General features: G+C 44.0%; 1 protein-coding gene across 1 annotated transcript in view; it reads right to left on the bottom strand.

The window, feature by feature from the left end:
* Positions 1 to 15000, bottom strand: part of ndst3 (N-deacetylase/N-sulfotransferase (heparan glucosaminyl) 3) — a 39057-nt gene that overhangs the window by 8816 nt on the left and 15241 nt on the right. Inside the window, 1 exon segment of the mRNA XM_071533891.1 lies at positions 8333 to 8461. Coding sequence (XP_071389992.1) covers positions 8333 to 8461 — 129 coding nt within the window.

Here is a 15000-nt window from a genome sequence, read left to right as displayed (position 1 = left end):
AATCTCGTTTCCTTGTTGCGATAACAGAGTGAATCTAATTTCTGTTGTTGTGACTGCAGTGGAGAGCAAACAGATTATTTTTCAGTGAGTGATGGTTATTAAGATGCTAATAGAGCGGCTGTCTGGCAGCTACGAAATATCCGCGTTTGTTTACACTTTGCAAAGGGACACGCTCACTTTTTGTTACACGCGATTATACCTGACTCCAATGACACAGTTTAAAGAATAAGGAGGAACACAAACAAACGCTTTGACTTGTGTGCTGAAACTGATGCGTTCACCACTAAAGCTGAGGAGGCGGCGCAATACTCCTCATAGCCACTAGGTGATAGGAGAGATGCAACTACTCGCAGAGGAGCGTTTCGGTGTGTGTGTCGGTGTGTCCGTGATAGTGAATGTGTGTGTGTGTGTGCGTGTGTGTGTGTGTGTGTGTATGTGTGTGTGAGGGGGGAAAGAGACTCAGAGGGAGAGAAGGAGTGATAGTGTGTTAGTCGAGGCTATCTATCCACGCCTCAGTGCTTTTATAGGCTGATCAAAGAGACAAGCCAAGATAGCAGCTACAGACGCACATGCGCACATACGCACTCACACACACACTCTCTCTCTCACACACACACACACACTCTCTCTCACACACACACACACACACACACACACACACACACTTCTTTTGTGATTGGAGGGAGCTTGGGAACTTGAAGCGTCTGGCTGAAATGTTAACATCAGCCATTAAGATATGAATTATTTGGTGGATGTGTGTGTGTGTGTTCGTCTGTGTGTGTGTGTGTGTGCGTGTGTGTGTGCGCATGCGTGGGTGTGTATGTTTGTGTGAATGCCTACGTGAGTGTGAATATGTGTGTGTGTGGGTGTGTGTATACATGTCTGTGCTCACACACACACACACACACACACACACACACAGAGTGAATTTCTGGTGGATGTGTGTGTGTGTGTGTGCGTGTGTGTGCGCATGCGTGGGTGTGTATGTTTGTGTGAATGCCTATGTGAATGTGAATATGTGTGTGTGTGTGTGTGTATACGTGTCTGTGCTCACACACACACACACACACACAGAGTGAATTTCCTGGTGACAGAAGACTGTCGGTGCTCCTCTTTAACGCTGAAGGTTGCCGTAGATACAAAGCGACACGGTGTCAGGGTTTGATGGATCAGCGTCCGGCCGACCCGGAAAGCCGCTCGGAATACTGATCGCCTCCGAATACTGATGGGGAGAATGCGTGTGTGCGTGTGTGTGTGTGTGTGTGTGTGTGAGAGAGAGAGAGAGAGAGGAACAGAGCATGTGTGTGACCAATTGTGTGTTTGTGAGGGAGAGAGCAACAGGGAGAGAGAGTGTAATCGTTCATGTGCATGTGCGTGTGTCAGTGTAATTGTTCATGTGTATGTGTGTCTATGTAGCTATCTATATGTGTGTGTGTGTGTGTGTGTGTGTGTGTGTGTTTGTGTCAGTGTAATCGCGTGCGTCTGCCACTGCTATCTTATCTGCTGCTCACTCTAAGGAACCAGCAGCACCCCGCCCTCGCCTGCTTCGTATCAATCTAGTCGATGTCAGAGCTACAATGTGGAACCGCTGTTGAGGCATTACCAAGCACTCAACCAAACACAACAGAGACACACAGCAGTCTCAACGCTTGCCCCTCCTCTCCTTTGATTTGGAATTTGAAAAAAAACAACAAAAAAAAAACCTCCCTCTTCAAAGCAAGAATTGAATATTTAAAGCTGTTTTTTCTTTAAACTGAAAACATCCATTTACAGTAGGAATGGTGAGGAGTGTTTCTTATGGCATGCCACATAGGGTTAGGCGAAAACACACAAACACACATACTGTATATACACACACACACACACACACACTATATGCTAGAAACCATTTCAAAGTCATTTCTCGCTTTTGTCTTTTTTTGTTTTTTTTGTTGTTTTTATTCTTTGACTCCTCTGAAAACGAGAAAGAAAGCAGCCAAGGTGATCAAAAAGTGATTTATGTTCCCTTCAAACCACTCAATACCCTATGACGTCTGACTCATGCAGAAAGCTCAAACAGTCTGTGCTGGTGTGTGTGTGTATGTGTGTGTTGGGGGGGCAGTGCATGTGCAGGTGTATGTGTGCATGAGAGAGAGAGAGAGAGAGAGAGAGAGAGAGAGAGAGAGAGTCTGACTGATATTGAACGTGAAAAACACTCATTAGGTAGCATGGGCTTAAGCGCCGGCTGCCAAGGTAAAGAGAGGGAGGAGAGGAGGAAGACGATTTGTGTTTGTAATTGATGGCTCAATCCTGGGGTTATACATACACACTCACACACTGATGCCCAGAGAATGAGAGAGAGAGAGAGGAGAGACAAAGACAGAGAGACAGAGAGAAAGAGGGAGACAGATAGAGGAACAGACAGAGAGGGCGAGAGAGAGAGAGAGTTTTGTTTTCTTCCAGAGACGCCAGTTTGGCAGGTTAATTTGAAAAAAAAAAACAACACTTGTAAGCCCTCAGCTCTCTCCACAGCACAAACCTTATTGTGGATCTCAGGAAGGAAGAAGTCAATTAACTGATTTCCAAATAAGGAACCACATAAACCTTTTTCACAGCTTTTTCTAGTGACTCATCTCATTTCCCGAGTGTTGTATTGCTCTGAGTCTCCCCTATGTGCCTTTAATAAAGAATACTTTCATTAACACCAGGCTCAAATCATTCCTGGTACTGGATGTGGGGGGGGGGGGAGACGTGTAAAAACAAGAGAAATAACCCAACCCCCGCAGCAGCCTCCCTCTTTTAATTTTCATCCCTTGTCTTTTCCTCTCATTGCTCCGGCACAGCTGAATTTCCTCCCTCTTCTGTCATCCTTTAATGTCTTGCTCTCTCCCTCACTCTCTCATCTGCTCCGAAAAGTCAGTTCATTTTCTCCCCCTCCAATCTCACGCTGACCTAGATGCTCTGATGAAGCATGTCAGTCCAACGTGGAGCGATGTTCTTCAAAGTCCATGCGCCCGCACATGCGCACACACACACACACACACACGCACACACACACACACACACACACACACACACACACACACCATGTCATGTGAGATTAACAGAATGCCAGTCATGTATTCTGGTTTGTAACATGTTCCAATCCCCTCGAACATGATTGGTTATCTGAAGACATGCGGTAGTTTATGCAGTTCATATTTGATTGACTTGCCTTTGGTTTAGGATGGATTCTTTATTCTATCTATCTATCTATGTATCTATCTATCTATGCCCTCTTTACCACTCGCTGCTACACCCTCTCTCCCTCCTTCCGCCTCTTTCCCTTCCCTCTCTCCCTCCATGTGTGGCAGAGGCAGCCTGCTTCCCATTACAGACCACTTAGTTCCAGATACATTTCTCTCTGATTGAATTGTTGGTGCTACTAAACAGACCCCCACCCCCACCCCCACCCGACCCCCACCCAACACCCACCCCACCCATCTTGTTTTCGTCATCACCGCCCTCTCTCCCCTTCTTGCTCTCTCTCTCTCTCTCTCTGTCCATCTCCGTCTCTCACCAGCGGATAATTGAAAGCTGAACATCAATACAGCAAATGATGTCAGTTCAATTTATTCTGCCTGCTCTAGTCAATGGCTACTGGCCTCTCTCCCCTTCCATTGTGCTGTCTTTCATCGCTTTACCCCCACTCTCTAATTTCTCCTCCTCCTTCGATTGTCGTTTATTGGGGTTTTGTGTGTGGTGTGTGTGTGTGTCTGTATGTGTTGATGAGCTGGCACAGCCTTCATTAGAAATCAGCAGGACTCCAGAGAGAGGAAAGGAGGAAGGAGTGGAAATGAAACAAAAAGAAGTGTGGAGAGAGTCACATCATGTGTAAGCAGACAAACGCGCACACACACACACACACACACACACACACACACACACACACACACAGACACACACACAAATACACAGTCACATTCTGCAATGTATTCTGCAATTGAGAGAAGGGGAAAGTAAAATTTTTGATAGAGAAAAAAATGGCCCAGCAAACATTATGGATGAGAACTGTTTAGCTTGTATTTGTTATAAACTTTGGGTGGAGAATTAGAGGGAGAGAGAGAGAGAGCGAGAGAGAGAGGAAGGGAGGGTGATGGTGTGAGGGTGGAAAACAGGGTAAGACAGAAGGCTAGAAGGGAGGGAGATTGTGCTGATATTTGGTCTTTGGCTAATAAGCTTGGTGGCAGAGCTAAGCGCTAAATGTCAGCACTGATATATGTCTACAGCTCTGCTTATGTCAGCTAGACACACATTTATGCACACATACACACACGCTAACACACACAAACACTCTTGTGCACTTGTGTGCGTGTTTTTGTGTGTGTGTGTGTGTGTGTGTGTGTCTGTCTGTATGTGCATCACTTCCTCTGTATGTGTCTGGATTCTCAAGTGACACAAGATGCCGTGACCTGAAAATTAAATCTCAATCTGTCTGCCACCCTCTCACCCTGTCCGCATCTCTCTCTCTCTCTCTCTCTCTCTCTCTCTCACTCTCTCTCTTTCTTTCTCTCTCTCTCACACTCTCTTTCTCTCTCCCTCTCTCTGGTCATTTGCTGGGGAATCACTGGTGCCCTATTGGCTGTTTGCAGAGTCTAGGTCGTCCAATCGATTGTCGAGCCTTTGTCAGATGGAGAGTTCAATGATCGCTGATGCAGCCTGGAATGATACAAAAGTATCAGTATACACACACCCGCACACACACACACACACACACACACACACACACAAAGTCACATCCAATATGTGGGTAGTTGTTAATGGTAAACTGTGGCACCACAGGCCAAATGTGATTTAAAGTCATTGGATGGGAAGTGACAATGTTACCAACGCTCCGACCATCAAACAATGGGAAACCCCCGGGGAATTCAGCAATCAGCCACAGAACACTATTGATTACACACTAATGAAAGGCTTTGTATCTGCAGATGGAAACATATCAGTTAGGAAATATTCTCTACTTTGCAAGTAAAAGATTAAAACAAGTGTGTATGCCGGCGTGTGTGTGTGTGTGTGTGTGTGTGTGTGTGTGTGAGAAAGAGAGACAGAGAGCACACTTCATGGCAGATAGCTCCAATCCAGTGTTTAAATTGCTTTTGTGTTTGATAAGTCTCCTCATTAAGAGATATAACAAGAGGAGAGCCTCGTCTCTTATTACACTGATTAAGAAAGGGAAGAAGTGAGAGAAGAGGACAAAAGATGGGGGAAATGGAGAAAAAAATGCAATTAGCCTCTGTCTGTTTCTGGGCTCTGAGAGATTTTCCAGCCCTTATGTAATGTGTGTGTGTGTGTGCGTGTGTGTGTGTGTGTGTGTGTGTGTGTGTGTGTGTGTGTGTGTGTGTGTGTGTGTGTGTGTACGCATCTCTCGTCATTCTGAAAGCTTGTTTTGATTATAGAACACATCACTGGTAATGTGTTGCAAAATGCAAAAATTTAATTTGTAACATTCATTTAGAGTTAGAGTTAAAAACTCTTTTTATCCCTTTGAACAACTATCAGCTGAAACAGCTACAAACATAAAACACCTACATCCTCACACACACACATACACACACCCTCACACATACAAACACACATTATCTATACAAACGTATTCTGGCACCAATCATCACCTCGAGAACACACAGCAAATTCACAGCAAGAATAGCACAATGACAAGGTGATAGGTTGAAAATTGTTGGAGGTGTTTTAACTGGGCAGAACATGTGAGGTATAATTTTTTTGGCAACGATCATCAGAAATAGATCCTGATGAAGTGAAAACTCATCTGAGAATACAGTTCTGAGTCTCACCTTCTGCAGTCTGAAAATGTCTTTAAAGTAATACGCTATGAGATTGTCATTTTTTGATGTTGGCGACATCATCGCTGCCAAGCGCTCATTACTGTGATGTTTTTGTACTGGTCCTCCCAGAGATCACTTCACAATCAAACAGCACTCGCATTGTTGCTGTTACCAGGACTGTGACGTCTTTTTTCTTCGATTGATGCCGTTTCTGTAGGTGGCGCTCTTTTCTTTGTCTTCTCTTTGTTTAGAAATGTTCCTGGGAAAGAGCTCGCAATCTGACACTGAGTGTTGAGAACAGCAAAAATTTGAAAACCCTGAATCTCCGAGATGTCACCTTTTCAGAAACTAAGAAAAACAGCCTTGTTTTAGCTTGATTACGATGCATTTTTGAGTTTATCCTGTGGATTTGGTTTCATAAGCCCAGGAGGTCAGAGAATTTTCTCAAGCCTCTGTGGAGCATGTAACCCTTCAACTGAAGTGAAAACATGAAAATCACCGATATTTCAGTTACAGTACATGGCTTTCACAGGGCAACAGCTAAAATGTAGAAGAAAAAATATGAGCAACATCTTCCTGATAGAGTTGCAATCCAAATCTCAACTGTCTCAAAGCTTAAAGATCCTTCTCTAGCTTGTGTACTTTACCTATCTCTCCTCTTTTGTGACTGGTGTAGATTTAACAAGGATATAGGGATGTTCCCACCTTCCCATCCAGTTGTTTTGTTTCCACAAAATTACATTTTGTAGCAATCCAATGCTTTTCAAATTTTCAGAACCAAATTTTGTAAAGTGAAGCTCAAGTCAATCCAGTGTGCGGTCAAACCCAGCAGTGACATGGTTAGACATCCACTCCAAATGACTGTAGTGAAACTAATGGCGGTCGCATCTTTCAAGCAATCAAGTGTTCACATACCTTGCAGAGCCCGAGTCGCTCCAAATGCTCCATTAAATGGCCAAAGCCCACATTTTCCATCACCTTTCCATCTGTTGTGGGGAAATTTATCTATTTTTTACAGTGCATCTGGACTTCTTGTGAGCTCCTATGTGAGAATTCCTTTTGCTACGGATGGCGTTTCTTCAAGTACCCAATTAAATTAATAGTAGGCCTACTGCAATTAGCTCTGCTGCTGCATTGCAAACAGTACAATTAGCTGTTTGACTGCTTTCGCCCTCTGGTTTAAAGTAATTCCCGACTGCAGACATGACTCCTGCCAGCTGCTTTGAAATGGTGGACTGCCGTAAGTGGTGGACGATGCTTGTTTATGGTAAACACTTTTTACGTCAATTTGCATAAATGGACCAGAGGGGAGAATTGAATAAATACATGTGTAAATGGATCGGACGTTGAGCATCGAGCGACCTGTAGTCAATACCGACACCTCAAAATTCACCCGAATCGGAACATCAGATTAGTTGTCCCTAATATTTTATACATTCAGTGTATGTTTCTGTTATTATTTGTTATTTTAAACCAAGTCAAAGAAAATGTGTAGAGAGTAGAAGAAAGGAAGACAGATAGGCTGGTAGACTGACAGATGGAGACAGATAGGTAGACAGAAAGAAAGGAGGAAAGAAAAAGAAAAAAGAAAGAAATGTGAACAAAAGAGATAAAGAGGTACAGAGGGAGAAGAAAGAGGTAGATTGTGTCGTGGTGTGAAGCTGCAGTTGACTCTGTGATGTTCACTGAGTTCTGACAGCTCCTCTAGTACGGCACTCCCCCACCTGACACTTCAATAGAACCTACTGCTGGTCTATGAGCATGTCTGTGCATGTCTGTTTCTGTGTGTGTGTGTGTGTGTGTGTGTGAGTGAGAGAGAGAGAGAGAGAGAGAGAGAGAGAGAGAGAGAGAGCGAGAGAGATTAGCTGGGGATAATTTCGATGTATTTCTATATCTATACGTGTGTGTGTGTGTGTGTGTGCGTGCGCATGTGCATGTGAGCATGCATGCGTGTACGTTGCATTTTAAAGGAACTGCCACCAAAACCTAATTCTGTTTCTTAATTCAAAGCAAAATCGAGTCAAGCTGACATACACAGCAGGGGTAGCGAGGGCGGGAGGACGTGTGTGTGTGTGTGTGTGTGTGCGTGTGCGTGTGCGTGTGCGTGTGTGTGTGCGTGTGCGTGTGCGTGTGTGTGTGCGTGTGCGTGTGTGTGTGCGCGCTCGTCTGTGTTCGTGCGTGCGTGCGTGTGTGTGTGTGTGACAGCAGCCCCCCTGTGGTGAGACCTAATTTAAAGTGAGGAGATGAACACGGCTCCACAGTGAGAAGCAGCCCCTGACAGAGAGCGAGAGAGACACACACACAAAGAGAGGAAGAAAAAGAATAAAAGCCAGAGAGGGAGAGAGGAACTTAGCTTTACAGAGAGAGAAGAGCCCCGGCTGGTAGTGTCTTTTAGGTGCTAAAAACACAAATAAAAAGCGACAGTACTCTCTGTCTGTCTCTGTCTTGAGTCTGAGCGGAGTGTAAGAGTGTGTGATCGGTCGTGTGTGTGCTGATATGTGCTTGTGTGCATGCGTCTCCCTCTGACTCACCGGGTTGAGCAGCACCGTGAGGAACAGCTCTCCCCCTCGGATGCTTTTGTCCAGCTCTTTGGGTCCTCCGGGGTATTCCTTATAGTAGATGGTGTGAGTGAAGAGGCCGCACGTCTGGCGAGGGAGCACCTACACACACACACACACACACACACACACACACACACACACACAAACAATAAAAGAATGAGTCATCATCAGTCTAATATGATTTTACGCATCTTCAGTTTGCAGAGGAAGTCTGTGGAGGAAATTGAACAAATAGTTCATGATGGAAGTGGAGGGCTGAGCCAAGTGAACAGGTTACAAGGAGAGAAACCCTGCAGGGAGCAAGCAGGACTCATGGGACAAAAGCAGTGGAAGTGTCAGACTCGCATATTTTCGAACTTGCCCATTGCTCTCATTGGCCCACCCCTCACTAAAAAGAGTCACATGACCGAGCTGCTGTTTATGCCATTTCACCCCAGCATTCTTACTGTGTTTATTCTGTGTACTTTGTTTATGTTCCATTTTGTTGTCAACATTTAATCTTTGTCTGCCCACCCTTGACACTCTCTGCATGCCTGACCGTGCTAGCAGGCCCTTCCCACGGTTTCTTCCATCCACCCTGATGAGGTTTCTGTGGGAGTTTTTCCTTCTTCTCACTGGGGGTCTAAGGTTGGATGTCATTTCCATTTATTGTTTTCATAATGTGGGCGTCGTGAAGCCCTTTGAGACTGTAACTGTGAATAAGGGTTATACAAATAAAACTGACTCGACTTCTGACTTGACTTGGTGAAATGTCAAAACACCTTAACACATCTGCTCCAAACGTGATTTGCGCCTCAACAGGGGACCGAAAATGGATTTTTGCCTAACCTGTCTGCTTAGTAGAGACATGGATGGAGCAGGCCTGGGACCATCTTATATGTCACAAAATATATATATTGTAATGTTACCCATCCCAGTGGTGAAACACAGGTGCCAGTGCTGCTGACGGGTCAAGCCTCATGCTTGCAGTGCGTCATGTAAGTCAAATTAGGATTGTACGTCAGTGAGTACTTCCAGTGCACTTGGGCCATGAGTCATCGTGTCCTGTCTGACCACCCCGCCACACCCATAAGATGTCAATATCTCACAGGCTCTTTATTGTTACCAGTGACTTCATCAGGTTTCAAAAAGGGATCAGAAACATTTCATCCACTTAACTGATTTTGCCTGCCTTTCCCATTGAATGAATCAACAAGGAATCTTCACATGCTCAGTGAGGGAGTGATTCATATCTCTAGCCACGCTCCTATAGATTACGTCTTTGAAACAAGGCCTAACCAAGGATCTCATTATAGGGAATGGTTGATATGCTGTTTCCCAGGAGCTCAAGTGTGATATCAGGATTTGTTGAACAGCTCCGCTTACTCTCACATGTAGGCTGCACTGGCTAATCAAACCTCTGATCAGCTCAATTTGAGCTGATCATCCTAGAGAGCCAGAGAGTCTTTTGGCTCTTCTGTATATTTTATTTAGTTATTTCGGCTAAAATGACGTGTCCAGTAGTGTTACAGATATCAAAAGTATGTGAACAAGCATGAAAGATCAAAATACATACCGTATGTGCATGAAGTGTCTAAGAACTGGTACTTTTTTTTTTCTTTTAATTAATGCCTTTTCATTAGATCTCTGCCCATATCAGTGCAATCTCTACCTCCAATCTTTAGGCTACTTATACTGGGCATACATAAACTCTGGACAAAGTGTTAATTAAGAGAAGAAGAAGAAGAAGAAGAAGAAGAAGAAGGAGAAGAGAAGAGAAGAGAAGAGAAGAGAAGAGAAGAGAAGAGAAGAGAAGAGAAGAGGTCTTTATTGTAAACTCCTTGTGGAGCACTACTCTGAAATAGAGAGCAAAGGCTGGAAGCGCAGATATTGGTTTATCTATAAAACACTGCAGCAGTACCCTAACACAAACAGAGAGAGAGGGAGAGGGAGAGAGAGAGAGAGAGAGAGAGAGAGAGAGAGAGAGAGAGAGAGAGAGAGAGAAGGCCACCAGAGCCACAGACACTCAGCACTATTTCACCAAACCAATTATCCACAGAGCTATAGCTCAAACTGATATAGTACATTTTAAAAAGAAATACACACACACACACACACATACACACGTGCACACACACAAACACACACACACACACACACAAGCATGCATGTACGCACACACAACACACACACATAACACACACACACACACACACACACACAAGCACAATCCCATATCTCAGTCTGATTTGTTCTGATACTGTGGGTCCAGTGGGTGACTCTCAATCTGCTGACAGAGACACACAAACACCAATTTTACGGCCTTAAAGACAACTTCCAGTCCTCTTCAGAACAAACAAAAGAGGGAGGGAGATACAGATGGAGAGAGGGAGAGAGAGAGAGAGGTAAATAGACAGAGTTTGCAAGAAGAAGAAGAAGAGAAAAAGGATCAGAGAGGTAAAGATAGAGGAGAAAAGGGGAGGAAGTGAGCGTGGCCCATGAGTAACTTCAGGACAAGCCAGAAAACTCTACAATTTATCAGAGTCTAAATGCATACCCTCCGCTTTATGGTGCAGTGATTGAAGATTTTAATCTGATTTTACTTTGGCTCTGAGCAGGTGCACAATCATGCACGGAGGTACACACACACACACACACACACACACACACACACACACCGCAAGCAAACAGCCTCTCAGAAAAAGTTAAGCCTTCATGAGCCTCAGTTCGATTACTTTTTCTCTTTTTCCTACTTTAATTTTTCAGTACAGTACATAGCGTCTTGGAGCAAGTGCAAAGATCAGCCATTTCACAATTTCTCTACACTGGTTTCCGATCGGTCAACATCTTCAACAGCGGATAATCATAAATGTATACAATTCTGTAGGTGGGTAAAGACCAAATTGAACATTTGAAGGTAAAAGGTTCTACTTGGCCAGTCGTTTAAAGAGATGGGTTCTGGAGTGGGGTGAAGCCTGCTGTCCCATCAGCATAATTTGTGCAGAGGGATGCTGTAAGAACCGGTGAGGTGGAAGGAAAGTAGGCCCAGCATATACTAGGTCTCTCTCAGCTCACCAGTGGCAGACGACTCTGATTCATCTGTCACAGGCCCGAGGCCCACATGGCTTTTCCCAGAGGTCGTCCCATCATGTGACCTTGCTGCAAGCTATTAGGCGGTTCCACTGGGTATTGGATAGCCCGGCTGCACTGAACAGGGTTAAGTGGGATTCCCTCGGTAACTGTCTGAGCCAGCTGGCGCCAGACTAAGGTGGCAGCAACAGCGGCTCCTCTCCCAGCTGGGGCCGCGTGTGTTGCTCAGTTGGAGGATCTCTGCCTCAGGGGTGATGGGTGCAAGCGTCTCCGCTTCATTTTGCCTCGCTCAGCATGCATTCAGACTGCCAGCAACTCGATCAACAAGTTGCAGGAAGGGGCGCCCCGGTGGCTCAACCGGTAGAGCGAGTACCATTAAAGCTAAGTCCTAATCGCAGCGGCACGGGTTTGGATCCGGCCCATGCCCTTTGCTGCATGTCATCCCCTCTCTCTCTGCCCTGTCTTTCCTGTCTCTCTCTACTGTGACTATCCAAAAACGCATAAAAAAAAAAAAAAAGTCACTGGAAGTCCATTCATTCCCTATAGAGCCAAGCTACCAGGGCCGAGAATTCGCGATCGTCAACAGCAGATTTGCGTGCTTCCTTGTTCCCCTACCAATGTAATTTTGTTACATGAACAATAGTTTCGCCTGGCAAGTGCACAGCGGGAAGAAGTTAATAACAGGCATTCAAAGCTTCTCAGTTCTCTACAACTTTCACCAGACTATAGGCATAAACAAAAACGATGCTTGGAGAATGGTTGCATCCATTGCTGAGGTCGATGGTAAGCTTCAAAGTACTTTTATTGTGTTTTTTCTGTTTATTTTCAATTAATGCCACCTAATTAGTCCGTGCCAGCTAGGTATGTTACATTACAACAACGCAATGTTATGACAGGCAATACCAGAGCAGCAAAATATACATAATTTGCCAGTTCACAACTTTGTAGCTGCAGACCACTGTATAGATGCAATTAAAGCCTCTGGCACTGCCCACAGCCTCTCACACTGTGTCAATAGAGAGATCCATCAGCCAAGTCGCTCACAGTGTGAACGCCCTGTCAGGGTTATGGTCAACATCCTAACTCCTCTTCTATACATGTTTACAAGATCGTATGGATTGCTGCTGGATATAATAAGGTGGTGCACAATGTGAATATTTGGCAACATGTTGGCTTGGAGGCTGTGAGTTGAGTCGGAAAAGCTTTCTGTTCCATAACAGCCACGTAAGGCACAGAGAGGAGTCGTTGTCAGAGGGTATTCACATAGTGTTCTTTTTGTTGGAAATCCAATTTTATTTCAGAAATTTCACATTTAAGGATGTGACTGTGATTCCTTTTCCATGTCATACAGCTGATCCCTCCTGGTTTTATGTGCTATTGTTGGGAGTTTCATTTCTTCTTTTGAATCCGTCACACTTACACAGCTTAATCTCTCAGTTCTGTGATTTTCACCTTGGACAGAGGCAGACATGTTACACCGAAGCAGGGTTCCTTGAAGTGTGTGTGGCACAGTCTACCACAGTGGAGGAAAATACATTACTGAGGCAGTAGGTTTAGGTGTGTGGGCCTTTGTCTGGGTCTCTTTTGATTAGTTCAAAGCTTGAGTAAAAGTCTTTCAGCTTCTTCTCTAATCTCTGTACCACAGGAGTGCCAATTTTGTAGGTGCTGATAATGAATTTAGGGGTGGTCTCTACATAAAGTTGTTTAATCGTCACTATATCACCAAGGTACCTGAACATAAAACAACTAAGACTTGAAGTAGACATCCTTAAGATCTTTCTTTAAAATGTGAACAGCAGTAAACAAGGAGTCTCTACCCTCAAATCTCAAGTCTCAAATCGCTCAAGATTGTAGTCCTTTTACTTTTTTGGTTCCCAGGGAGTATTCCTCTTCTTAACCTTTTCTTTGAAATTCTTCTACTTTATGATTGATGGCCCCAGCAACAGCGAAACAATGAATCTTGGCTCGGTTTGAGTACCTAGTTATCTTCTGCTTTGTATGAAACAATAATTCAAAGTCCTTATTTTCTGCCTTAAAGTTAATTTTTCTTTGTTCTTTCCCCTGTTTTCTGTCTTCATGATGTATCTTGCTGTAAAGTGTTGAATATTTATGTTTGTTCAGGGGCTTCTTATTTAATTCACTGAGTTATTCAGCAGTGCCTCTGAATAACTTATTATTGATGATACATAATAATAACACATTATGACCCTTCAAACTGTCAGCTGTGTATTGTAATGAAAGGAAGTAGGATTAAGTGGCTGTCTTTTCTGAAGCTGTGACAAGATGTCAGGGAATAAAAGCATACGTCTTTGGACTGATTAGGAAATTGACATAGCTGTCTGTTCCAATTGTTTGCTCCAGGCCCAAATACAGTAGAACCACATGGACTGGCAATTTTGGTGTCAAATATGATTGGTTCTTTTGTCAATAAGAGAGCAGTTGTTGTGCACACTGACAAAGAGCCTGACTGACAAAAAGGAGGAGGAGGAGGAGGAGGAGGAGGAGGAGGAGGAGGAGGGAGAGACAGAGAGAGAGAGAGAGAGAGAGAGAGAGAGAGGCATGCATGTTTAGGTGAAATGGGTGACAAGTACTTTTCTTGCCGTCTCAAACTGTGATTGATAAATTATTAATAGTTGAATGAAAATGTAATTGGAAAGATTGCTCTCATTACTGGATTTGTATACTATGTTACATACTTCACTGCATCCGCATTCATAGACGCACAGACAGACAGACAGACAGACAGACAGACAGACAGACAGACACACAGACACACAGACACACGCTCAGAGAAAAAGCTCAACCGTAGATTTTAGCTGCACTGGGAAGCCATTAAATATTGAATCGATGTGGAGCTGAGCATGCTGTGGGGAGATGAGGTCAAAGCATTCATATCACACACACACAAACACACAAACACACACACACACACACACACACACACACACACACACACACACACACTCCCACCCTATGGGGAGCATTATTGATTTGCTGTTGTAGACTGCAAGAAACAATCAGCACACAATTTACTATTCAACAAACAGAGACAACAGATAAATACATTTTTTTCAAAGTATAATAAAAGAACAGAGCAACAAAGCAAAATTCAAATAGACTCTTGCAACTAAGTGATTTTGCGTTTAATCTTGCTTTGATTCTGTCGCTTCAAGAGCGGGTAAATATTTACAATTCATGCATTTAATTGTCAGTCAATCAGATGAATCAATCAAATAGTTTTTCCTCTGGGAATGGGCAGGCGAAAACACAACAGAATGTGCTTTGAGTATCATGCTGGATTTAGACCCTCTGCAGCATCCATCCATGATGTTCTGTTATGAACGGCACACTGGAACGTGCATGGCTTCTGTACAACTGCATTTGGTTGTGAAGAACACATATTTAACTGACTCACTCCTTTTGACAACAACTCACACCTGCAGTGTGCATGCAGTGAACACGCAGACTTCACCCACAACCACCAAATGTGGAACAGCATCTTGTTTTGACACGCAAAACGAACAAGTGCTTATCAATTTCTATGTGCGTGTAAACATGTCTCTCATTGT

Source organism: Centroberyx affinis, unplaced genomic scaffold (assembly GCF_046629955.1).
Source record: "Centroberyx affinis isolate AG114_WGS23_722 - 3 ecotype Tasmania unplaced genomic scaffold, CSIRO-AGI_Caff_v1 ptg002453l_1, whole genome shotgun sequence".
Classification (NCBI taxonomy): Eukaryota; Metazoa; Chordata; class Actinopteri; order Beryciformes; family Berycidae; genus Centroberyx; species Centroberyx affinis.
This window is presented reverse-complemented; position numbering and strand designations above follow the sequence as displayed.